Source organism: Maylandia zebra, linkage group LG13 (assembly GCF_041146795.1).
Source record: "Maylandia zebra isolate NMK-2024a linkage group LG13, Mzebra_GT3a, whole genome shotgun sequence".
NCBI classification, from domain to species: Eukaryota; Metazoa; Chordata; class Actinopteri; order Cichliformes; family Cichlidae; genus Maylandia; species Maylandia zebra.
The window spans coordinates 32,049,636-32,063,930 of NC_135179.1; the positions used below are offsets into that span (position 1 = coordinate 32,049,636).

Below are 14,295 nucleotides of genomic sequence, written 5' to 3' on the forward strand. Positions count from 1 at the left end.
ATCCTTTATTAGTGTGTGACAGACCGGGACATTTATGACATGTAAGCCCCTTTACGATGGGTGGTATGATGCAGGAAGTTTGACTGTCTGACATGTAGGAGAATGTATGAGTACCAACTTACCTCATTAAATAACAAATCTTCAGCCTGGTTCTTTGGCAGTTGTCACCGCTGCAGTTACGGTACGTGGGCTTAAGTTAAGGACATTTTTCAAGATTTAACAAAACCAGCAAATCAACAAAATAAGGAATTTGTTTGAGTACAAAAACACAGAATCGCCATCTAATTTTGGAATGGCATGTGTGAGATAGAGGTTGTTTGTTACACTCTGGACAGGTTGCCTCTAACGCAGAGAGGCAGGCAATAATTCACACCTAAGGAATTTAGAATCACCAGTTAAGCTAACCATGTGATTTTGCAAACCCAAAACTTAGCTGCTTCAAGGCAAGAGTGCTAACCAATGACTGTTTTCTATAGTCATTGGTGCTAACCATCTTGTCACTATGCTGCCCTCAAGCTTTGCCTCTAATGGATCATGCAGGACATCTCATCCAGTTACCATCAGCCTTCTGCCTGACGCCTTCTTGACTTGGATTAGGAATGCAAAAGGCAAACACCTAGTAGCTCAGCGCAGTCGTGTGGTGTGTGAGAGTAAGGACCCAAGATTTCTCACTTACCACTCGCATCACAGCATAGGCTGTGATGCGAGTGAGCTTTATTTACAGGATTGGCAAAATGGCAAAAACAGGAACGGAGGAGCTACCAAAACCTAAACTGGGGACAACTAACCTGAAACCATTAGGACGCAGAGTGATGACACAGAGACTGTAGGGCAGAGAGATGCAGAGATACACCGAGTAACACAGACGGAGTAACGACGAGCAAAGGCAAACACACACTATATATACATATATACACAGGCATGAACATGAGGGAACAGATGGCAACACAGCTGCAACTAATTGGGCAAGACAAGACAAGGAAGTAAAGCAGAATACACTAACATGAGACAAGACCATCTAAATGTAAAACAGGAAATCCACAGACGAAACTCAGAGGCACACAGAACAGTGGGAACACAGAACCAAAACTAACAAAGACACATCCAGAAATCAAAGATTTTTAATACCAAACAGAAAACACTGTGTTGCCGACCCAGGACATTAGTAATACTAATTTCGGTCATAAGGGTGGTACTTTAAGAGTCATATATTTTATGAGGTGGTACTCTTGTGAAAAGTTTGAGAATCACTGCTTTACTGTAAACATGACATCAAAGCTAACTGCAAGAGACAGAGTGTTGCTAAAGTGGAGTGTGCCAATACTTAGGGAGGTTTAAAGTAGAACTGAAGAAGTTTGTAGGATTGTGCATTTCTGCTCAAACTCTTTCTTAGGGTCCAATCACTTTGATCACAACGTTTTTTTCTGTGAAGTGCTCTATGGGCTGTTTTTACCCACTTTGCTGTCAGTTAGCTTTGGGGTAGCACTTAAATAGACTATTGAAAGAAAGATCTTGTGCATGTCCTTGTTAGCACAGTGAGTTTGGTGTTATATTGTTGCCTACCAACAAAACAGGCCATGTTGCAAAGTAACATAACTGTAATTTAACAAACTACTTTGTACAAGGAGAAAAGTACTGCATATATTACTTATTACTCCATTACAGGTCACCTTTCCTGCACATACATAAGAGGTGATGATTCTACAAAGTCATGTTAGAGTATACCTTCCTTCACTCCTAAGGTTTAATGTAACATGGCATATTTAAGTCAATAAGAAAGATTTTTAACAATTAGAAAACATTCCAGACATCGATTTCTGTAGCTCAGCAGGTAGAACAGGTCATTTACTAATCAGAAGGTTGGTGGTTTTGTCCTTGGCTGCTCCAATCTGGATGTCAAATATCCATTGGCAATCTTCGCTCTAAAAAAAATAAACATAGACCCTCTATGCAAGCTAATCTGGAGGTTAATAGCTAACAATTACAGAGAATTATGACCTAAAGTTTGGAATGAATCTAAATGAAGAGCCAGGCTATGCTCACAGCACAGGGCCTACTGCAACTCAGAACAGAGTATTCAGGAAATATTCCTGCATTATTATTTTATTTATTTAATCTCTGTTTTAGACAATGAAAAAAAGTTCAATCTTTTTCTACAGTAAGCGGACACATCCCAAAAGTGCTTTCGCTGATAAAATCTCCCCAGGCTCATCTGGGAGGCTGTCAGGAGGTCCTGAAAGGAGGAGGAAGTGGAGGAGATCAGCAGGAAAACAGATAGAGAGAGAAGAGAGGAAGGAGACAACAACAATGGTGTGTGTGTGTGTGTGTGTGTGTGTGTGTGTGTGTGTGTGTGTGTGTGTGTGTGTGTGTGTGTGTGTGTGTGTGTGTGTGTGTGTGTGTGTGTGAAAAATTAAAAATAGGCTGGCATTACATCTCCATTACACACAAGGTCTGTTAGAAGTTTTAGTGAAGTTATATTGTGATGGCTACTTGTTGGGGGGTTTCTCCATGTGTCTGATTACTGAAGTAAGAAAATAAAGTCTGATCTATAACAACATAGTTCAGTTCATTTTTATTTCAAACATTTCAAACATGTGCCTTCACAATCATTACAAAATATCATTCCATTATTTGTTTGAAAAGGAGTAGGCTGAAGTATTTACTTATTTGTCCCTACCCCCTCAAGTTAAATACATAGTTAAAAAAGAAAAGGCTATGGCCGAGTCAAAGTCCAGACCTCAGCCTCAAAATGCTGTGGCACGACCTTAAGAAAGGGGTGCATAAATGAATGTCAGTGCACTGAAGCAACTTTCTAAAGACGAGTGCTCCAAAAGTCCTCCACAACTATGTAAGAGACTGAAAAGTCATAATGCCTTCAGGCATTGCAGCTAAACATGCTTCTGTAAGCTGCTTAATCATTTTTCATATCATTTGTATTTTGCCTTAGTTTGTGTTAAGTACATAAAAACACTTTTCGGGATGTATTTAAATTAATTTAGATCCTGGCAAGTTCCAGATGATTTTTTATTTCAGTATGTCCTGATACATAAGGGGCGATCGTGGCTCAAGAGTTGGGCATTCGCCTTGTAATTGGAAGGTTGCCGGATCGAGCCCCAGCTTGGACAGTCTCAGTCGTTGTGTCCTTGGGCAAGACACTTCACCCATTGCCACCGGGCGCCAGAGGCTGGCGCTACAATGTAGCGCCAGCCTCTGGCAGCTACAATGTAGCATCCACCCATTCACCAGTGTGTGAATGGGTGGATGACTGGATGTGTAAAGCGCTATATAAATACAGGCCATTTACGTACACCCTTAGAATTGCAGTGGATGTGCTGTCTTTTCACCATGACTGTATATACTTTGGTAACAGGGTAGTTATACAAAATTGAATGAAGTTGGCGTTTGAATTTACAGCAGGTAAATAGCTGCATTACAACCATTTGTCTCTAATAGTACAACAAACCACCTACTGAGCAACTCCAAGGTCACTGATCCAAGCTAAGATCAATACCACTTATTTTACATCAATGTTCACGGCACACCAAGAGAGCAGCTGAGAGAGATGCATCAAATATCATTTAAGAGACTGTCTGGAATACCATTATCCAAATAAAAGCTTAGGTGAGATTTCCTGTAAGGTGAATGAGCCCTCCAAGCTTCAGCCAGCACTTCAATATATTGTTGGACCATTTCACTAATGTGTATGAGCAACGAGTCATGATTTCTACAAGATAGGATATATCATCAGAAGTTTTCGCGCCAGTTCAGAGGATGTAACATACCAACGGTGCATCAGCAGCACAATGCGTGGGAGGGGGTTAGCCTGCAGGTCACCACTGTCATCTGTGAAGAGCAAATCCCAAATTTCAGTCTGAATTCTTACTGCTTTCTCACTTACCTAGCTCAAAATAAAATGTTGGTGATACACTGTTTTTCTGAATACAGAATTAATGCAATTATGAAGAATTGAACAGACACCAAAAATTAGGGGTGTCCCAACACTTTTGCACAATGGTATAAATTTAGGGACTGCCTAAGTTATTCTCTGCAAATTACCACAAACTAATTGCAATGCAGTGAATAAGGGACCTTTAGGACCCCTGATGGTCTGTGTCACTCACCAAATCCATGAATGCATTCATTTAAAAGAGCATCAAGAGACGCTGCCTTCCCCAGTGTGGATGATCCCATGACGCCAAGCTGGAAGGAGGACAGAGAGTATGTCATTAGAGGGAGAGCACATCTGGTAGGACAGGAAAGAACACGCTTTAAAGAGCAATTTCTGATCAAGTGAAGAGGATGTATTGCCAGTGCTAATGCTAATCTGTACATGGCAAAGAAGGCAGGGAGTCTAATCACACTTTGCTTGCACAATAAGATCGCCTTCACTATTTGCTCACTATCCACAGAGCAGAGGCGATTCGTTTTTCCATGAAAGAGCAACAGTGGGTTTCACCAATGACCATGCCGTCCCATACGCCCGAGTCCATACAACATGATCACTCAAAGAGGAATGATTATCTCATGACAATCTATTATATCAAGCCTAGTATGAGTATTGTTTTTTAACAACAATCTATGCATTTGGGAACTGAGGAAATCAACTGATGCAAATCATTTGACTGGGTTACAGGTATGGACTGCATTTAGAAAAGTTCTAGATGTAGAACCACAAAACCACTGTTAGAGTGAAATGTGGTTTTGCATGTCTTGCTGATGAAATAAGCAAGAACTGCATTGAAAAAAAATGCCTTTGGTTTCCAACAAATATTGATCAAATCATTGATCAAAGGATACAACAGTTTTCTGGAGGGGGGAAGGGGGTTAACTCTTGTTTTATGGTTTACTGCTACTGTGTCCATTTGCATAAGACAGGCTACAAAGAGGGGTTTTTAACCTACACGAATCCTCCAAATTTCAAACAGTACATAGCTCAACTGTGCAGACGTGGAATGCTGACTGAGTGACAAATGGCCCAAACAGTCTAGTGTGCTTTTTTGTTACATATACACACTCTGATTTATAGCTCTTTATGGGTTCCACAAACTTTGGAAAAACCTGCATTCCCACATTCAGAGATTTTTGGTTGTGTTGGAGAGTGTGAGAATACCTTACTAGTTGATGCACATTCACATATTCACCTATAAAACTGAACTATAGGTAGTGACCAAAAATTTGAAGTGAGCAGTGGTAAATGAGCTTTCAAAGGTGTCTAATCTTAGCACAAGAAGCAGGGTAATGGCAGGCACTGAAAGTAGAGTAATCCCTCTCACTGAAAGTAGCCAGCTGATGTGTCTTCAGTATCTGAGAATGCCTGCTGGACATACCCTAAGCAACTCATAGGTGAGGTATTTTAGCATGCTAATGGTCAGAGCAGACCCCAGGCCAGACCTGGTTTATGTCATGAGCTCGATTCTTAGAAGGTTTGTGAAAATGACTGCTGGCTCTTTAGCTACTAAAGGCTCCAGTGTGTTCGTGTTTGTCTGGTGTTTGCTGCTGGATAAGAAGACATTTAAAATATGACATGCTGCAGTCAGGATTGAGAATTACACAAGCCAGTGCATCTACAGTTAGCACAATTAGCTGAAAAAAGCCAAAAGTGATCATTCTCTGAGGGTATAACTTAATAGTGTCACTGTAGTTTTACATGCATTTCAGAATTCACACCAAAATAGAGAGTGTGTGTCATCAATAGCATCAGGACTCTCATATACATATCTCAAATGGCACATTTGAATGAATTCATTTTCATTGCATAATAGCAGACTACAGCAGACACTATTTATGTGGCTTACTAAAGGTCTTTTTATTTATCACGGTAAAATGTCTTCATATAAGTAAAACAATTAAAAAGTTCTAATTTAAATTTTTCTGAATCAGTAGCTTCCTTTCTGATTCAGAAAATGTATAAATAGTTAAGGGTATTGGTAGTTTTACATCTATCAGTTATATTAGTTATTGGCAAGTTATCCAACTGTGTACACTCAGACACAGGCAAACACAGACACACAGAATGCTGATGTTGACGCAAGTCTCTGTATAAATTAGATGTTTGCAAGGGATGTCTTTTTTTGCTTCACCAAGGTGATGACATGCTTAGCCATTAACAAGGTCAGAACCACCAGAGGCCCCATCTCCCATGATGCACTGCTGATCCTTATTCAGCTGTCTAAATGACGTAGTTGGCTGCCTACGATACTGATTTTCCAAGTAGCTCGGCACCTCAACAAACCAAATCAAGTGTGACATCACTCATTAAATGTCAGAGCTTTAGTCTTGGTGTGGAAAATTCTGCCAGACGCTTTTCTTTCCAAGCTCCTTAGACTATGTGCAATATGCAAAACATAATACATGCAATGGTGTACACACATACTTGTCAGGGGCTGGGTCTGTGATCCAGCACTTTCAGTTGTTTTGATCTCTTTCGTTATATGTTGAAGATAATGTGGAATGTTGGATTATTATTAATTGGCAGTGAATTTTAGTTTCACTCAGGCCTTCTGTGCTAGTTGTTATGTATTTCTTGTCCACGTGTTTCATGTTGTCAAGCCTGTGTTGTCATGTCTACGTCTCTCCAAGTTTCCTGTTTTATTTTGAAAGTCTTGTGTTTCTTAGTTCAATGTGTTTAGCTTTACTCTTCCCCTCTGATGTCATTATGTTCATTTGTGTCAGCTGTTTCCCCAGGTGTTTCCACTTCCTCTGATCACCTCCTTTGTGTATTTAGTCTGTGTGTTTCATTCAGACTCTGTCAGGTTGTGTTCGTTCCTTCATATTGCGTCAAGTTTAAGGTAATGCATGTTCATTCTCAGTTTCCTGCATGCACATGTTCTGAATTCATGTTTTTGTCACAGTAATCATAGTTTAGTTTTTCCAGTTTAGGTTCTAGTTTAGTTTTCGCCCCGCTTGCCTTTGCTTTGTGTACTCTTATGAGCCACAACAGCCCACTTTTTGTTCAAGTCACATTTCACGCTCCATTTTCAGTCTGCATTTGCGTCTCTCTACACACAGTCAGCTTCCACTGATTGTGACACATGCTCATGTTTTCAGTGACCAGTCTGTGAACTGCTTTATAGAGATACACTTCACATCATATTACACATTCCTGCCAAATGATTTAAGTCTCTTTGGGAATGAAGTATGTGTTCATGTTCAACCCTGGATATGGATGGTATATTATTTATCTTTCCTGGCTTTGCTGGTGCTTGCAAAGCATTTCTCTCTATGCTGACAGCTTTGATAAATCCTTGTTCACCCAGGTGACATGAACAGGAGACTATTTGTTTCTGAAAGATCCACAAAGGTCACCAATCTGTTGTAGGGCTAACACAGAGCTGCAGACAACCATTCAAGTTCACATTCACACCTGTTTGGAATAATCGGTTGACCAAAGGACACTAATTGCATCTTTGGGCTCTTTATAATGGCTTTCAGCTCCTGATCAATATGGTGGCGTTTCCCACCAGTGTGTCTTATTTTTCCGTGATGTAGCATGTTGGTAAGGTTCTGGAGTTCTTAAAGGTCTTAGTTTTTGGTGTCAGATGTATTTGCTAAGCTTTTGACTTTCTAAGCAAATGAGTAACTTTTGGGGCACTTTTTTGTCTCAGGTGGCAGAGCAGGTCACCTACTAAATGGAAGGTTCGTGGTTCGATCCTTGAGTCTGCATGCCCAAGTGTACTTGGTTAGAGGTGATTCTGTACATGTTACAAATATTTCAAATTGAGGGAGAAGTACCATCACACACCAGCCTCATCACAAATGGTTTCAATGGAAGGGTGACCGTCAGGACTGAACCAAGGAGCAAATGTGCTGAAAATCAATGTTAGCAGGATTTATGGAGTGATTAATGAAAAGTTTGCGTTTTTGGTTCAAATGGAGTGCTCACATCCGTAGAAAGGCACCACCAGCCAATTTACCTTTTACCTCTTCTTCACAAACTGGTGACAAAGTACTTTCCTACAGGTCAGGCGAGAGACACAACAGTCGGTGTCTACATCTATAAAACACAAAAGCGCTGTGCTGTTTTGGATCAGTGTTGGGGATTTTTGTACAGCACCATCAGATTTGGAGTCACTGTGCAATACCATCTGAAAAGACTCTGAGTGGCCACAAAACGCACACAATGGAGCGATATCAGTTTGGGAATGGAGAGCCTGGATCTCGTCATTGTTGAAGCAGTTTAGGCTCACCCTCACAGAGACTGGCTCCTCAAGAATGCTTGAATGCATTACTAGAACGCTTGCCTAAGAGTTCAAGCTATATTAGAATTTGTTTGCACATACTTCATTTCACCGATTTCTAATTTTCCTATTAAGAAACAAGCGTCATGATTTTTGGACGGCACTAAACAACCTCAACATATCAACTTACAGTCCAGTAGACGTGAGGTAAATACTGGCTAAAGTGGCATTTTATACTGATAACTTAAGAATACATAATAATAATAATAATAATAATAAAATTAAAAAAAAAAAAAAAAAAAAAAATTCTAACACGCATCACAAACATGTCTATGGAAGCACCTCTTTTTCATTCCCTGTTGAAGAGATCAAATGTGACAGTCCTCTGGGTAACTATACATTTCGAAGGTGTTGGTACACGTTTGTAGCACATACTGTGTTTATAGGAAGCTTCCCTTAAGAACAATTTCAGTCTGGACCTGCAAATACAACACCTTGCTCAATGTCCCACAGACTCTAACAAAGTCTCTAGTCTAACACAAGCATTCAGCCTTCAACATTCACACTTCAGGCTAATTTAGTGTCCAAACCACGCATATCTTTGGAAAGTGGGAGGAAACCAGAGCCCCAAGAGGGAAACTCATGCAAACTCAGTCAGCAGTTAAACATAATTTCATAACTTCACCACAACAACAATAGCCTTTCTTTGTCACACATTGGAATAAACATGTTACCCTTTTAATCACAGCTCACTCCCTCAGCATTGGGAGGGGACACAATTGTTGGTCTTGACTTGATCTAAACTGTGCTGCGTTATGGATGTGACTCAGTGATTTAGGGTCAAAATATTCAGTAAATGCAAAAGTCTCCACAATTCAGGCATTGAGTCTTAATGCTTTCTGCTGCTAACAATATAATTCACAAAAAACAAACTGGCCATTCTGAAACTTTCAAAGTGTTCTTGTGGGCAATGTGCTGCTTTCACAATGTATCAGACATTAATGACTTGTGTGTCATGTGTTTTTTTGCTCCCGATTTCACAGCTTGTTACAGTCGGCGGTACCCTTTGATTTGTGCTTTTTCTCCATCCACAGTAGGTCACTGTGTATCTCTCTGGCTTTAGCACAAAATGATGCAGCCAAATGTGTAATCAAGGGACACTGTTCAGAGGCGTAATCTCACAAAAAGCGCCACCTCTGAACACACAGACGGTGCATTGCCTTAAAAACCCTGAATTGCTGAACGCTGAAGCCTAGTTCATACATAGCAAAGCCAGAGCTACTTCATGCATTTAACTGACTTTTCCCCCCCATTCTTTCATGAGTTAAACTACACGCAGTTACATTTTGTTCTTGCTACAACAGAATTTATAGGAAAGGGGGAATAAAATCTCCCAGATCTTACCTTCAAAGAGCTGAATATGAGCAACCATCCAGGCTAAAGATCAGCTTCTGTTACTGAGATAACTGCAGGCTCCTACTGACTGTCAAGCACAGAGACTCCCATGGTAGCACTTACTACGCTATGACCTCCTCCTCTTAGTAAACACAGCAGCCTGGAGGAGCAGCGGTCGGCCATGTGACCTTAAACACACACGCACAGTGATTGCACTGGAAGATTGCAATCACCGGATTTCAGTGCAGTGTTGATCTAACAAGTTAGATGTGCACTGGATTGCAGTGCACTGGAAAATGAATTATTTTGTCATATAATTCATTTTAGCATCTCAACAGACATTTCCAGTCTCCATCTGTTATAAAGCAATTTAATCTATTCTGCACTCTCACAGGTTCAAGCTGTGCAGGCTCATATGCAATTATGGCCTCTTCATCAGAGGTCACTTGCTTTTACTAAATATACCATATTATGTTGACATTTTAATAAAAATGTAAAAAAAAGAAAAAAAGAGTGAAGAGCAGGATGACAGTTTTCCAAAGCAATCTAAAAAAGTGTTTTGGGTTTTTTTTTTTATAGTTTTAATTGATTTGTGTCATCTGGTTTCACCTGCATAGCTGTGTTTGCAAATACTGTGTAATGTGCAATGCTTAAATTATCAGTCCTACTGTGGAGCGCCATGACTAAGGTCACATTCATATAGAAAGTGGTTCCCTTGTGCCGTGTCACCTTATCGGTTGGTTGGTAGTTGACATTCCAGCCTCTGGTTGTCTTTACTTCCAGTCAAATGTCAATCAGCAGTATCCTAAGTATCCCAACTGTGTTATTTTCCCTGTTTTTACTTGAAGTCGTGGTGTCATCGACTTTCTGTAGTCTCTACATCACTGATAATCTCTAAACGTGTGAAGAGGGCTTAACATTGGTGTGTGAGAAACACTCCCCAAATTTGATTGAGTAAGATGAGTATGACTTATCTCCTTTCATTCCAGTGGTTTATTTTGGACGCTGTACAATTATGTAATCAGCAGTACTGAATGCTGCACTGCAGTGTAATAGGACAGGCCATAAGATCATTATTAACTATCATTAGTGCTGTTTCTGTGCTGTGACTCTTTTTTTTTTTGTTTGTTTGTTTTTGGAAAACAATTTTTAAAAGAAGAAAACTTACATATCCTGCTAGTACAGGGATAGAGCTGAGGATGACTTAGACCTCAGAGGGATAAGTAAAGAATATCACACAGTAGCCTTAAAAGCCTGTGGCTCACAGACTGATGAGTTACTCATTTCCAGGTTTTGCCATTTAAATGCGATGTAAGTTTATAAGCGCAGAGTCTGTTTGACTATAAGTAACAATACAAGGCAGGGACAGTTCACAGAAAGGAGTGAGTTCCCTGCAGCACTCAGAGGTTTCTCATTAAACCTGACACTAACTGTACTGAAAAGCTGCAGCCAGCCCAGTAACCCTATGAATAAATGCAACTGCATTAAATCTTCCAGGGACAGAGTCAGATTACCATCAGTCAAATCTGTGTGGTGGCCGTGACAGCCAATGAAAAAATTATTCTGATGAGGTGATGCATGTGTTTATGGACATACGCAGCTGGAGCACATAGAGGTTTCGAAGTGACTGGTTGCTTTTGTCATATGTTAGTCAGTCATAGTCCCGTGTAAGTTTCAGAAATGACTGTCATATTGTGTGGATATACAACGAGCTGAAGACTATAAAGACCCAGCTATGTTATCAGTATCCATCAGTCCAGCCAGGAAAATGCCATAATATGTAATTAAAGCACAATAGAGTTCACATTTCAACTCTTGATTCCTAATTTTGTAGCTCAAGTCAATTTTTAGTTTAGCTGCAGGTTTCAACACACAAACTTCTTACCTCATCTGAGACTCTGTCAGGGTCTACCAGAACATCTCATGGATCTGCCTTTTAAACATGTCCGTGAACAGATACACCTTTTAGTCTGTTCAAATGAGCATTAATATTAAAATCCACCTGGACTGAAAAGGTTGCTGCTAAAACCAGAGCAGCGCTCCAGCTGTCAGAGCTCCGTTAAAGTATCGTCCAGCCCTTTCTTCAGCTTGCTTCTCTATCTTTGTAAAGCCCTTCGTCTCAGCTGCATACAGTTATAGTGTGTATTCAACCAGCACTGATCTCAGTCTGTTTTTGTTTGTCTAAATGGCCACTAGACTTCCTTCAATTCTTTCCCAACTTAGGTTTCCTGCCTGCGTTGGTTGGTCGGGCTAAATATAGGGACCACACACGGTAAAGAGGGGGTAAAGAGCAGAGCAGGAAATCTATCACAATATGCTTTTGCGCACATTGATGTTTGCCCGTCAGTCGTGATAACTTTGTTCAGTGCATTTCACCAACTGTGTCTGGTGAAATCCGCAGTTGCAAGTTGGATGAGTTATTTTCTTTCTTTCTTTTTTATGTTTCTGAGAGTGACGTTCTACAGCACGGGTGCAGTACGCACATGTGTGATCCTGCATTGTCGCTGTGTGCCTCAGTGAGTGGGTCACCCTATCCCATATTCCACTCTAATGACGTTGTACACATTGTTTTGTCTCTCTGGGCTTCTAAAAATGTCTCCCTAAACAAAAGCAATGACTGCACATCCTGCTGCCTGGCTGGACAAAAAGAACTGAACTCCAACTTTTATTGTCTCAGACACACAATTTCAATTAAAGACTGTGCGATAACTACTGTGGGGGATGGTTAAGTCTCCTTACATTCTATTTTTTTCCCCCCTTTGTCTTCTTTAGGCTGCAAAGACGAGGAGGAGGACAATTTTTAACACACTTGTTTGCCTTATTAGCATGTATCTCTGTTTGTGTAATGCACTGATACAGTCAGTCCTGCTACATTTATCTAAATGTCATCACATCTGTCTAATATGTATATGCAGTCTATGCTCCACATAGGGCGTAAAGCATTTAGAGTTGATGTGCTTCACAACAAATGCACATACATATTATTTCAGGGTCTTCCTGCGGTCCTAACCTTTAAATATAACCTCTCTTCTTCCTCTCCTGGCCTGTCTCCCTTACATCTTTCTCAAATGTAAGTAAGGTTGCTCAGTTTTTTCTACACTATGTGACAACCTGCAAACAAGCAGTTTGTGTTTTTATTGATATTTGTTAAGCTGTTAGAAGTGTTGCAAAGTGTGGCCGCAGCATATAGATATCTGCACTCTGGCTTACTGCATTTGGTTTTGTCTCATTTATACCTCTAAAAGCACCAGTGATGGAAGATAACCAGTTACACCCTGACAAACTTTACTGCCTCCAGTTCAGTTGGTGAGCTAACCAGTGCATTCCTTCTTCTTAAGAATACAGCAGAATTTTGGTTAAGCTGTAGCTAAACGTTCGGTATCTTTCTGATTTATCTGATTTGTTATCTCTTGTCGCCTTGCAGCAAGGTTCTTGCTTGAACCCTAACTTTGGACTTTTCTTTTGCTGGATGAGAGGTAGATGAAATGCTTGCAGTGTGCATAGAATGAAATATTGTATGACTGGATAGTTACATTTGGCTGTGAGTGGTCAGTAAAGACTCAATAAGTGCTAGATAAATGCCAACCCACTTCCATTTAAGATGGTGCTCCAGTAAACAATTACCAAATTTCAACACTTGGAGCTTTTGCTTAATTTGTTGTCTAACACTGAATGAACAGACTCACCTGGCCATGAAACTGCTTATCAGTTAATTGATCAATAGTCTAATTACTATTAAGACTAGAGGTTATAAAAACTCTTGAAGTTTATTTTTTAAAAGGTTTTAAAGCAATTAAAAGAAATGTAAAAGTCTACACTACATCATATCTTCAATATTTCTAAGCTAAATAGCTATTTCCAAGCTGCTGATTTCTGTGTCACGTGAAGTAACGGAATATTCAATTAAATGTCTTTTTGAAATCAAAAGGACAGCTTTTAATGTGCTAGATGGAGGTCTAATGTGAAGTCACTAAGTTCCATCACAAACTACAAATAAGTGAAATAATCCAAATGGAGTCCAGATGTTTCTTTAAATCATCTGTTAAAGCAACCATGACCTGTCAGGTGCTTTGGTCATTCAAGCTCAAACTTTACCCTTGCAGAGCACAGTATGACCCCTGATTGGTGGGAAGTACTGTGTAGGAATAAAAGAAAATGTTTCAAATATGCCACATTATCCCAGAGCAAAACAATAACCTGCAATAAGACTACTTCCTAAACTAACTGCAAGCTGTATATGCGTGGTTTAAAGTAATAACCAATTATACTCACATCTTAAAATATGCACCTACCTTACTGTGAACACTGCCAGCTTACATCTGCTACAGAAATCATGATCCTATTGTTGTACTCATCAGGATAACCAGCAATATGCAGAAAACTCAAACTGCTGCAGGTTATCTTGCTACCCAAAGATTCCCCTCCCATCCTGGCTTTTTTTTTTTTTCACACACTCAGTCCAGAAATAGATTCAGAATTTACTGAAAACAAAGGGTGGTGTGCAAGACAACTCTGTCTCTATCTGTACCAAGACTACTCACTGATATTTGCAGAGGGGAGGAGCAGACTTTATCTATAAGCAAAGTGAACAGATTCTTTTGTAGCTGATTCATCAGTTTTTATTTTCTATAAAGTGTCTCATTCTGGCTTTAACTCCCTTATAGGCAGACTACAGAACCACCACTGGCAGCAATAAATAATTAAAGTAATTGTTTTCTGTATG

General features: G+C 39.9%; 1 protein-coding gene across 3 annotated transcripts in view; it reads right to left on the minus strand.

The window, feature by feature from the left end:
- rasgrp3 (RAS guanyl releasing protein 3 (calcium and DAG-regulated)) overlaps positions 1-13,931 on the minus strand; it is a 32,150-nt gene extending 18,219 nt beyond the window's left edge. Inside the window, exons 1-4 of one of the 3 annotated variants that reach the window (XM_076891940.1) lie at positions 13,865-13,931; positions 4,122-4,200; positions 3,741-3,843; positions 123-185 (exon numbers count right to left, since the gene is read on the minus strand). In XM_076891940.1, coding sequence (XP_076748055.1) covers positions 123-185; positions 3,741-3,843; positions 4,122-4,191 — 236 coding nt within the window. In that variant the 5' untranslated portion in view covers positions 4,192-4,200; positions 13,865-13,931. Of the gene's footprint in view, positions 1-122; positions 186-3,740; positions 3,844-4,121; positions 4,201-9,581; positions 9,690-11,457; positions 11,744-13,864 lie in introns of those variants that run through there. The other 2 variants (XM_076891938.1, XM_076891939.1) reach the window with 2 other exon arrangements.
- Between the last annotated feature and the right edge of the window lie 364 nt (positions 13,932-14,295).